Here is a 12,931-nt window from a genome sequence, read left to right as displayed (position 1 = left end):
CTTAGGCCTATTGAATGTAGGGAGCCAAGAAAACCTACAGGGTGTCCTGACCAGGCTCCAGGAATGGTGATAGTAAGTGCTACAAACTATGCACTAACAGATCAACAAGCTCACATAGATGACCAATGTTAAAAGAGGTGACAACACTGTCCCCAGAAACTGAAAGAGACAACTTTAAAAGAGGTAAAAGGAAGACTTTAAGAACACTTTGTGTCATTTCCACAGCCTGACACGTCAGACAGTTAATATTTTTACATCATCCAGGCTCTTTTGCATAGGTAGGCTAATGCTAAAGTGATGCATGAAATAAGTGAACACAAAAGTTTATAAAACTACCAAAGATGGTCACTGTACTGATAGTGGCAACTGTTTTTTGTTTACCTTGTCTTTATACCTCCACTGGATGGCGACAAAGCAGCAAGAGTAGGAAGTAGAAGTAGGCCTGTGTGAAAATATGCCCCCAAAAAGAAAGAAACATTTAATAAAGAGGCTTCTCAGACCACTTTGAAAGGTTATACATATTTTCCTTTTCAAGCCTTGAAATATTTAGTGTAAAATACACGTGTTGTTTAAGTCGATTCGTGTGTTCCAGCTGTGTTTCCACAAAAACAATTATTTTGTTGTGAAACGATACATTTGATTTAATATTGTAAGGCATTATCTGCAAATGACATCACCAATAAAATCCAAAGCAGGCACAAATGTGTGTTGTTTACGAGTTATTCATTGGGCAATACCATCATTTCCCACAGCACTCAAAGGCAGCAACCGTTCCGAGGAAGTGTGGTTTTTGGATGCCGATCTCCGGTCTGTTATTCAAACTCCTCCCCATAGACTTTGGTCAACAGCGGCAACCATCCAACCGATTCCAAGTCAGCACAGAAAGCATAGCACAGGAAGGCAGGAAGTCAAACTTGTTGCCACTGCGATTAAAACTTTCAAACATAAACGGCACACGTACAGTTGGAAATATAGGAACTATTACATTCTTCTTCACATTGCCAGCTGGTCTGTAACGATGGACAAGCTTCGTCGTGTTTTAAGCGGTCAAGAGGACAACGAAGAGTTGGGTCTCACTGACCAGGTAACGTTAGCTTAACTAACTGTATGACAGCTGTATGACATTGCTAATGCTAACGTCCTGTAAAAAGTCAACTGGGTGAAAAATGAATAACATATACCTTTCTGCTGGTTTGGTTTCCGGTCTCAAACTCAGTGACCGTCCAGTAACCTGTTATTATTATAAACGTTGTGTTGTTAGTTAGAAAAAGTAACGTTACACTAATTAGCTCAAATGTCACTTTCAGCTAGCGGTGTAGCCTTTAGCTAACATTACCGTTTAATCTGCATGTTTCTTTTCGGTGTTTATTTTTTAAAGTCTAGTATAAAGCTAACTAACCTAACGCATTCTTCTGTAGACATGTAATCAATTGTATTGTTTGTTTATGTACACTTTTTACACGCGTTCCCGATGAGGAGGAAATGGGGTAAGGTGCTAATTGTGTGTTTTTATGATACGTGATTCTACTTTTTAAAGTCAAGAGTTTCACCCTGTCACACCCTACTCTCCCATGCTTGTATTTTCCATTTCAGATTACAGACTGTAATATATATTTCCTTAACTTTACATCCTGGTATGGATCACCTCTGGGGTCACATGGTAGGGGAAAAAAACTAGATTTGTAAATCAACAGTACACGTCGATATGCTTTGTAGCATGTGACCCCAGGTCTCAATGATTTATTTTTACTTACTCATTTTCCAAAGTGTAGTGTACTAAGTTATGTTCTGTGTGTGTGTGTGTCTGTGTGTGCGTGTTTTAAGATAATACTGTATCTTGTTATCTGCCTGGCTCCAACCAACATGTGTGTATCAGCAGTGGGAAGCCTGTGGCTCTTTCTGCGGGTCGTTGGGTCTGTCTTGTGACATCCTACCATTGTTCTCACCAGATCCTTGATGCCAGCACTCTCAGCTACAGCACCAGGGTGAAATGGTTCGTCATATGCTTTGCAGGAGGCATCCTGTGCTCGATACTGGTGAGTGCCTTACATGATGACTTTACTGTCTTCAGGAATGCAGAACGTATATAACCCTGTTATTTGTTGTTACAAGTTATTTTATCTTGTGCTATGTTTACTTACTACGTTTTTTTTTTACATGGTTTACTGCAAAACCATCAGGACAAATTCTGTTATCTTGCTTACTCCTTTTGTATTTAATTTACAAATAGATGTCGCTTGCTGCCAGAAAATAACGTAACACTTCAGTTTGTAAAGTGTAGTTTGCAGTTTGAATAACAGGAAGTGTTGTGCCATTTGAAGCCAACCACATAAGTGATAATTCACACTGAAAAGGTCCCAACAGCGCATATGTACCTCAGCTGGTGAAATCCAAAGTTAGGATATCTCTATCTGTAGCCTCTCTTAATTTCTCCTCCATTCATACATTCAAAACATATTCATCCCAAATCCACAGGGTTGCCCCATACTTTTCTGTAGAAATAAGCAATGTATAAACGTCGCTTCTTCTGTGAGATGCAGGTATTGACTGTTTGTTATTTGAGTGTCCTTACAGAACCATTAAAACGTGCTGCATCCTTTACTTCATTACAGTGTTTCTCAATGTCATCCCTCACATGGTGAAATGCATAGTATATTCACACTCTGTGCCTCACCAGTCGTTTTAATTGAGAGGGATCCAGTTAGTAAACATGCATGTGTATTACATTACTAATAAGCGGCGGTTATTAAACAAAACCTGATGAGATTTTTGCAGTAGGGGGAGCCATTATTGTTTCAAGGAAACCATTAGCAGCCCACAGAAGTTGTTTTTTCTTCTTAGAAAAAAATAACCCAAGTTTAAAGCCTCTAATCCTATTTAGTTCTATAATAAATTGTGGTGATATTGTTCTGTGTAGCTGATAGAGGCTATTTTGCTGTTTTTAACAGGGTACCGCATTGCTTTTCCTTCCAAATGGATTGAAGCTTTTCGCCGTCTTCTACACGCTAGGGAACGTCGCAGCTCTTTCCAGGTAAGGGATTTCAGTCTAGCTCAAACTGAAAGTTCATAGAAGTGTAATGTCTCAATATATTTTTCATACCAGGATAACACACTGCCAGCAATAGAACAAACGAGGGGCAATAGCTTTATACACTCTTAAATTATTTTCCTTGATGAGTGATACAATAATACTGTGACTGTCACCACTGGCACACATACACACATAGTCCTCCGTTTTTGCTTCTAAGCTGTTTATAAAGAACACAACACTGTGACAATGCCTGTAACGAACCTTCTTACTCTCTGTGCACTCACCAAATGTTTAGAGCAAAAATGCCTGGTTTTATCATTCTGATTTATATCATCACAGTCGTGACTGGTTATACTCCAGACCAAAGGATTTACACCTCAAATGACATTCTCGTATTTTAATCAGTTAAGCTTGAGTAAAATAATGCGTTTATTTGTATAACTACTGTCTAAATGAACAGCCTTGACAATCACATTGCCTTTAATACACTTAAACATACAATCTGCTTCATTAATGTCACATACAGTACAGATACATGTTAAATTAATAAAGAACAGACCTAAAATATTAAACCAAGAAGATTCCTTACACATTAAAAGCAGCTCTGAACATGTTTTGATACGAGGTTGGAATGAAGACAGATCAGTGCAGTCAGAAACTTGTTTTGAGGAGAGAGTTCCAGAGGGAGGCTCCAGCTATGGAAAATGCCCTGTTCCCCCCCTACGTCCAGTTCTTGGTCCTATGTGGTTTAGACAGGAGGTTGGGATCAGAGAAGTGGATGGTGCGGAAAGGAGTCTGGTGGTGGAGCAGGTCGGTGAGGTAGGAGGGTGGCCTGGCTGTGGAGGGCTTTGTGAGTGAGGAGGAGGAGGATTTAAAAATGGATGCGTTGGTGGACGGGGAGCCAGTGGAGGTTCTGAAGGCAGGGTTGATGTGGTCACAGAAGCGGGTGTGGGTGAGCAGACGGGCAGCAGAGGTCTAGATGTTCTGGAGTTTATTGAAAAGTTGAGGAGGCTGTTGCAGTGATCGATTCGTGATGAGATGAAGGCATATATCGGGGTTCAGCAACAGAGAAAGAGAGTGATAGGTGGAAGTGCTGTGGTGATGAGTTAGATAAAGGCGGTTTGGATGATCTGATTGATATGGCTTTCAAACGAGAGGTTGCGCATTTCTGGGGAGGGAAGATAGTGGAGTTGAGTTTAAGAGAAATGATCACGGATAATGAAGCATTTGTCAGTGAGAACAGACTTGCTCTCTTAATCTCATAGTTGTTTGTTTTGCTGTCTGTTTCTAAAAGTAGACCGGACATTGGTGTTTCTTTTGAATTATAATTTGTATAGGAGCTTGCAGTTTAATTCCTTTCCACGGACAGCACACAATACTTTCAAATCTCTCATTATAGTGGCCTTGCATTGGCAATATTTAAAAATAAATCTCTAATAATTTGATTTACACAAAACCAAACTGACAAAGATTAAGTGTTTTCTCTTTCTGCAGTGTGATTTTGACTCAGTCTGTAAGCCTGTGTTGTGGCTGCATGCTTTAATAATGCTGCTACACTAACATCTAACCGCTTTATTGTTAATATTTCCGGATGTCTTATTGTCATGGTAGAGTAAGATTAGAATTTCATCTTCTATCTCTAGAAATCAGTAACCTACTTGATTTCCACAACATTATGGATTATTTAGTCGAGATAATCCCAGGGCTGAATCCAATCATGTCTTTGACTTCTTTGACAGTGAACCACTGATGAGACAGGGCAGTCTCTATTTTCAGGTATCATATGTCCAGAAGGTTTAGATGCGTCAAGAAACTGGGTCACCTTCTGCTTTCATAGCCCAGGTTACCGATCCAAAGCAAGACAACAGTGTCATATTTTAAGAAGCTTAATGCATTTTTTATCTGTATGTGACTTTGAGACCATGGGCTACCTCATTTCAGTGAGTAGTGGAAGCTTATGTCATTGTAGAGATGGATCACATGCAACAGTTTAATAGCAAAACATTAAACATTTATCTTATATGTATTTCATTGTTTTCTATTGGAGGTATTTGTCACAGTTGTATTCATTTAATTTGGCAACACTACACAGCAGCCTGGTGAAGCTTGGTTTTTTAAAGGTTTTATTTCCTTTTTGTAAATATAGCATTAAACCAATTTAGCTGTCAAACTTCTCTGTTCAATTAACGATACAGTTATTCTCAAAATTAAGCAATACAGCATTAATATACTATTACTAATGGCAATAACATTTCTGCCATGGTGCTTCCCAACCAGCAGTAGCAGCATGTGTGTGGAAATCTTTAGCGTCTGTTGATAAAAAGCATCCATCCCTCTCCAGTAGATAGAGCCTGCGTCAACACCGACTACTGCGGTGTCTCATCTGACAGATGTGACGCTACACAGACTCTACCCACTCATCTCTGTGGAGCCCAGAGCTGCACGCCTCGTCAGCAGAGAAAGCCTTTGTGTTGTTACTTTTACCAGCGTCACACATGCCACACACACTGATGTAGGAGGTTTTAAATGTGTCATTGTGATGTTGGGTATGAAATAGTTAGCCCCTCAAAACTGCAACAAGTAGTCAAATTTGATTATAGTGGTGACTTGTGGCGCGATCTGGTTGTCACTTGTAAGAGATGTGTTAGTGGGTGTGTTATTTTATATTTATATTAAGTATTCCTTTTCTGATTTTTAAAATGACAGACTGAACACAGATTTTTGTTGATGTACATGGAGGTATATTTTTTTCAAAAGTGCTAGGGCCCCTAGCCCTTAAAGAACAAAGAAAGCTATTTTGAATACAAAACCTTGGTAACTAACGCCACCATTTTGAACAAACAAAGAAACGACAACACATTCACAGCTGAACGGTTGAATAGGTGATCTCAAGAGCTATGAAAATGCAATTCAAAACATGATCGCAATTGGGGCTGCAAAAAAAACAGACACTGCTTTAAAAATATGTGTATGATATGTTTTTGGTTGTCCATATGTCCTATACTTGGCAAAACGATATCTAGGGAACGCTTATTGTTTAAATTTGGCAGCAACGTTGATATTTACTCACAGATAAGAATTCATACAATAACTATGACAACTATAGGTCTTATAGGATACAACTTGACTGGTTGGCAGTGGCATAAATGGCGAGGCAGTTTTGTATGGATATGACAACGAAATAGCGGAACCGTGAACACATAAAGGACAAACTGCCTCTTTTTGCTCAACATCATACTTTCTGTAGTCAATTCCTTTTGTTACTTCTGACCTGGCAATTCTTTTTGCAACCAAATTATCCTTTTGGATGCTTTAAGTTATCAATACGATTGTGATTGGTGGTTCACTACATAGCCTGCATGTCACTCACTAGCAACAAACTCTTCTTGTAGAGCAGCCATGGTAAATGTTTCTGTTTGTATCAAGCTGCAAAATGTTGTAGCATGAATTGTTCGAGTTAAATAGCCATGTGAGTATCACGCTCATTGCATTGTCGACGCTGCTTTTTCTCTGATGTCTTGAAAGTATAACTTGTCTGTTTGTTTTTTCTGTTTCTCTACAGCACCTGCTTCCTGATGGGACCACTAAAACAGCTGAAGCGCATGTTCGATCCAAAAAGACTGATAGCCACCATTGTCATGCTGGTAATTACGTGTGTTTTACTGTTACCTTGACACAGATGCTTCACTGGACCTGTTGCATCTTACTGTATTTTGGAAAGTCGTCCATACCTTGTTTCCAAATGTGTTTGATCCAGTTTTCTCTCTGATTCCCGCTTGACATGCATGATGCCACAAGGGCTGTTACAGGCCTGACTTAGGATTAGAAGGCCAGGTTCAATTAAAGATCTGGTACTCCCCACCTTGTGATCTTAAAGGATTGTGAGGATAAAGTCACTAATCATGACAAACACAATTCAGCTTAGAATGATTGATGTTTTCTACTGGCCGATTGAATTACTTTTTGTTGTTAGAATGTTGTGAAATACTGAAGGAAATCAAATGTAAGATAGCAAACATGAAGATAACTATTCCTTTCTTCTTCCGTCAGCTCTGCCTCACCTTAACACTTTGTGCAGTATTTTGGGTAAGTAGTACTTACAGTTTGATGTTAACTGCAGTGTTTTCTACTCTTGACCATGCAAATGACCATGCTGTGTTTTCTTTTAGTGGCATAAAAAGGGGCTGGCTATCATCTTCTGTATCTTGCAGTTTTTGGCTATGACATGGTAAGTGTGACCAGCCATCTCTCACTTTAGCACAGTTGCAAATCATTTATTCATTTTCACACCTACTCAAATGAAGCAGGCTTACTGTTCTCTATCACACTACATGATAAGGAACTTCACTCTAGCTGCTTTGCCTTGCACATGTCTGTGAGTTGGGTTAGTCACACTGCTGTCACCTGACGTACTAAATCAATCACGAGCCCGACTAAATCAATAAAGGTTAAACTTGTGCCATGTTTGTTGCGCAGTACATTCAACCCCTCTATACTTAGAATTTTAGATGTTTCAGAGCAACATATTTTTTATAGATGGTTGAAGGTGCACATAGAAGGTAATATGAAAACTTGAATTACAAACAAACTTGAGCTTTAATTACATCTGTGTGACACACCGGTTGAGTCAGTCCAATATAAGAAGACAGCTACATTAGGAAGGTTGCCAGCATCATGGTACAGTAGGTCATTATATGTTTGACCTGTAAAGAAAGAGCTAGTGCCGGGATCAGTGTTGTGTACTTAGAGAGAGACAGGTGTTACTACCTGTGCTCACACACAAGACAAAGTCACTGGCAGCTAACTCTGGGGTCATTACTACTGCTCTAATCACAGGTGACTGGTCCAATGAGAACACATGGCAAACCAGGGCCCTTAATTCATTTACATGTATACAATATTGAATGAAGACCTACACTATGTTAATTTCCTCCCTTTGTTGTATTCAATGTAGGATGTTGAGCAATGTTATGACCGATCAAACCATGGATTGATCCATGGATAAAAAATGGTTCAGTCTTAGATCAATTTCCAAGACTTTATTGCAGTGTCCAAAGGATTTTACACTGCACTGTTGATAGCTTTAATCAGCTGTACCCTGTTTAAAAGATAGAAATATGATTTTAAGTTGACAATTAATTTGATAAAAGATGAATTGCTTTAATCATCTCCTCTGCCTTTCAAATAAATTGTTTGAATTTGTTGATTTACTAAGTTTTAGTACACTGTAAGTCAAATATCTTTGAGTTTTTGAATGTTTTTCTGACAAAAGTAGAAAACACCGTTGGCCCTGTTAAATGTAATGGACATTTTTATTTTATTTTATTATACCAAACAATTGATCAATTAAACGTATAAGACTGAATTAATAACGTATATAATTGTTAGGTTTATTGTGGCTTTCTGTATCCTGCACATAACTGAACAGCATGATTTGAGAAAGGAGGACTAAGGTCATTGGGGTCAAGCGGTGAATAATAAAACCTGAGAGTGATGTGAATGGGCATGTCCGCACTTGTAGAACTGTTAATTTGAGCATATTTACACAGCAAAGACAAAAGCCTGCGAGTGTGAATGTGCATAGAAACGCAAACCTCCGGCAGCCCAGGAGGAGGGGGGGGGGTGGACGATCAGATCGCCTCACTGAGCAGCACTGTGTCAGCCTCAAAACCAGACGGCTTTTTGCACCTACATGTTGTACGATCACTTCCGCTCTGCCTGCGTTCTTGAAGGCATCCCCATGGCAACCACAAGTCACACATCTCAAACTCAGTCTTAACAGACCGGGGGGCATAGTGTACTCCCACGCAGGCGCTCAGACGTCTGTGTGAAGGTGGTTCTGTTAGAAGACGTCACCGCTGAAACACACTCATAGGCAAAGTCCAGACTCCAGAGCTCTGTGAAGCGACCACATGACACCAAAGCCCTACTGACACTGACTCAAAGTAGAGTTAGCAGGATGAAGGAATTCTAAAAGCCAAACTGTTGCTATGACTTGTGTCGCTGAGATGTCAGAGCATTCACTTGAGAAATGTGCACAGTATTTAACCGGTGGTCAAAAAAAAAAGGCAATCACGCTGTGCCTGTAGTTAATCATTCAACTGCTCTACACAATTCCTCACATCTTTCAATCATATCACATCGGGGCTGGGGTGTTACACTTGGGCTGTTATTACTCAGAGGGTATCTTGTTTTTGTTGTTCTCTGTGTTTGGCTACCAATCCCTCTGGAATCATTAGTAGGAAGATTACAGTGTATCCAATTCATTCACCATCCATCGTGTTTGGGTAATCCCCTCTCTGGGCAACACCAAAGACCCTCCAGTCCAATGATTACTGCTTGATGGGGCATTTGACTGAACAGTTTACATTTTGGCTCTTCAGATACTCGTGTGTTCTCTGTGATGTTGTTTTATACTTTTGATCTATAATCTCTTTCACTGAGACACGACATGCAAATGTAAACACACTGGTTATCAACTACGTGTTGAATTACAGGAATATATGTCCAGGAATGTATGGCCATACAGCGAGGAAAACTAATTTGATTCCAAGGGAAACATCCCATTTTATATGTAATATGCATACTAATTATAGTGTATGTAGTGGTTTATGAAGTACATGTTGAATCATAGGAATATATGTGGACAGGGATCTAAAATAAGTCTTAAACTGTCTTTTGGAAGATCCAGTGTGACCATACAGCAAGGAAAACAAAATCCAAATTTGAAAATATAATGTATTTAGGAACATATTTGCTCCGTGTGTGTTGTGATTATCATGATCAGTCAAATATGTGAAGTGTTCTGCTCTTGTTATTGTCACCTTATCCTGATTCTGTTCCTTTTTTTCTCTTTCAGGTATAGCATCTCTTACATTCCATTTGCCCGGTAAGAGAACATGATTTGTGTTGTGTCTGCTTATACATTGAAGTGGAGTCCTTTCTGTTTTGTATTGTGTGGTTATGCATTTGTGCCTGTTGCTCACTGAACTCCTTTTATAAGGGCTGCCGATTATATCTGTCCTGTCTTTAAATGTCTCTATACTGCCGCACACAACAAACCGGAGAAAATATTCCCAGTGACTGTGAAAACATGTTTTGATTTACCTCTTAACACTGTTTGCCTCCACCATATGGCTGTAATCCCCCCCCCCACGGCCGTAGAGCAGGCACTTAGTGTCAGGCAAATGGCAGCTTGTTGTTTCACACTCGTCTGTGCTTTAGCTCTGTGACGCTATTTGCTTTATCCATCATATCTAAATGAAATCTTTCCCTGTGGCATAATGCTCTTTCAGACAGATTCACAAAATGTATTGCCTTTTCCAATGTAGCTTTTATATTACTGTGATGAGCTTATGTTAAGCTCTAAAGGGTCAAAGCACAATGCCACATTTTGATTAGATCAGGACCTAAATAGGCTGCCGTGCTTAAGATATGAGGATGGAAACCTGTTATTCTCTCAGGTTAGATGCTTTATATTTATATTGGATAATGCGTACTATGGAGCCCAACAGCCGTAAAACCTTAGAATATAAGTGTATATATTCTCAGATGTCCACTTCTCAAATTGTCCCATATGTTGTACCACCTCGATGCTTTCTCAATGCCCAGGCTGAGGTGTGATGTTTTGTCAGTCCAGCTGTAAACACGGTTATGTCTCATTTGGCAAGAGCCCCCATGAAGCCCCCCCCCACTTCACCTAAGTGCCTTGTGTATTTGGGCGACCCTATAATCTATCCTGACAGCTGAGAGACGTCCCATAACCACCCAGACCTCCCCCTCCCCCAACCCAAATGCTATGAACAATACAAAGCTGGGACAAAGACCTTTTCCCGTGCTACCCTTCCAAAAACAAATTCCTATAGAGACATGCAAATTCGACTTCTTCTGACTTGTAAATCCCAAAAGTCACTTATTTATATGTTACTCCTTTTGTTATTATATTTTATACGTTCTTTCAACACATTAATGTCCCTCTCTCCTTAAGCTTCTTACTTTAATCCATTTTTCATTTAATTTAGAGTTGATCGCTTATCCCTTTATAGTCTGCCGTGTTGTTGCAGTGCAGCACATTTTGATCACAGACCTCTAGCCCTCTGAGGGACACATTAAAAAGCATCAGGCTCTTTCCCTACTCCGCTCTGTGACCAGTCAGACCGTGATACCTGGCTCACCACTTCACCACATGGCCGATGGATCTGGTCCTGTAATGTGTTTTACCTTGTTGTCTATTTATACACTCTCAGACAGAAGCAATAAAATGTGCTGCATGTGCACTTCCCACCGTGCTTTAAGGACTCTGTTGCTCTGATATTTAATCAAAAATGGGGAGGAAAAAAGTCCCTGAGAGAAATACTTTATTCATGCTTTTTTTTTCATCGGAAACAGATATAGCATCAAGTGATTATTCAAAAACAAACCTCAAGCTGTGCGGGAGGGAAAACATGAGGATTCTGTTGTGTTTAGTTCATACATCAGAGGGACAAACCTGAGCATCTGAAGGAGCAGGTCTCCTGTCTGTCCCCCGATGCCACCACCCCCCCCGCCTTCAGACTGCTTATGATCCCCCCTTCTCCTTTTAACCTTGACTGGTACAACACCTCCTCCACCGAAATGTCTCGGCCGCTCAAGGCGAAGTCTGCATAGCAACACACCGATAGCAAAAGGGAAACAGTGTGAGGGTGAACGGAGCAGGCAACGACAGCCTGCGGTTGCCATGGTGATCGCTCGTATTGCATCACCCCTCACAACAGAGTACCTGGAGAAAGGGAGCCCCCATCACTGTGAGCATGTGGTGCTTCCCCGCCAAAACACACTCACTTATTCATGACGAGCCCCACCCAAATCATCTTAACAAAGGGCGGGGGGGCTTTTTTTGTCGCTTTTAATTTTCTACGCATGAAAGAATTTGACCTCGGCTTAATTTTTTTTACGACAGCATTCCTTCATTCCTGTTTCCTGCCTTTATTTCTTGATTATAATGATGGCTGTTTCTTAGACATTGTTTGTTTTCCTTTTCCAGGGACGCTGTGATGAAATGCTTCACAACCTGTGTGTCTTAGGACCCCACGACTGTGAAGACTTGTCCTAATATGCAAACTGTAAGAGCAGTGACTGTAAAATATACATCTATGTTGTTTATACATTATATCTCCAGATTTTTACTACGGCTTGTTTCATACTGTGAATTCTCGCTTTTTTTTTGGGAAGTTTAGCTTAAGGTCTGTAACTATATTCACATTATAACCCCTTTTTCCTTTGGTGTGAGAGAAATGAGTGCCTTTTCAATTCTTAATATATTTAAAGACATCCCTATGTTTGATAAGAATTTTAAACTAAATGAGAACAGGTAAATTATGTTGAATTTACAATGCAAAGTCCTGTGCATAATTATATATATATATACTGTATATATATCTGTTGACATTGAACAACCATTCATATTAACATCCCTTACTGTACTTTTGAAATGATTTTCCTACTGCTTGTACACAAACAGAAACAATCTGTTTTCTGTGCAAAGGTCTGATGTATAAAGAGGCTCTCAGATGCTCTTCCATGTTTATATATGATTATTTTCCCTTAGGCCAATGAGGAATTGCTTCACTGATGATGCATTGGGATATATGATATCCACAGCTCTTTTGAGGGTTTTCCAGCTAAAGAGATTAAAAGCGCAGCTCCTGTCTAGCCTGTTCGTCTGTCTGTGCATTTGAACACACCTGCCCCCCCCCCCCCCCCCCCCCCTTAGCTTGTCGAATTACATTAAAACAGCCCTTCTGCTTCAAATTAGATTTCCTGCCAGATGTAGATATGTCCACATTAATTACGCCTTTCTGAGTATTGTGATTTTATGTGACCTAATAACCTAGAATAGCTTGCACCGAGTTCCCTGTATTG

At 39.9% G+C, this 12,931-nt stretch overlaps 1 protein-coding gene across 1 annotated transcript; it reads left to right on the top strand.

The window, feature by feature from the left end:
• The first annotated feature begins 832 nt into the window (after positions 1-832).
• Positions 833-12,721, top strand: sft2d1 (SFT2 domain containing 1). The gene is made up of 8 exons (XM_063874360.1): positions 833-1,084; positions 1,950-2,036; positions 2,949-3,031; positions 6,594-6,675; positions 7,082-7,117; positions 7,201-7,259; positions 9,891-9,920; positions 12,054-12,721. The coding sequence occupies exons 1-8, from the start codon at positions 1,019-1,021 to the stop codon at positions 12,091-12,093; spliced, it is 483 nt and encodes a 160-aa protein (XP_063730430.1). The 5' UTR covers positions 833-1,018; the 3' UTR covers positions 12,094-12,721.
• The last annotated feature ends 210 nt before the right edge of the window (positions 12,722-12,931 follow it).

This window comes from Eleginops maclovinus, chromosome 22 (genome assembly GCF_036324505.1).
Source record: "Eleginops maclovinus isolate JMC-PN-2008 ecotype Puerto Natales chromosome 22, JC_Emac_rtc_rv5, whole genome shotgun sequence".
In the NCBI taxonomy this organism is placed as follows: domain Eukaryota; kingdom Metazoa; phylum Chordata; class Actinopteri; order Perciformes; family Eleginopidae; genus Eleginops; species Eleginops maclovinus.
The sequence above is the reverse complement of the archived record's forward strand: the minus strand, read 5'-3'. Positions and strand labels throughout refer to the sequence as shown.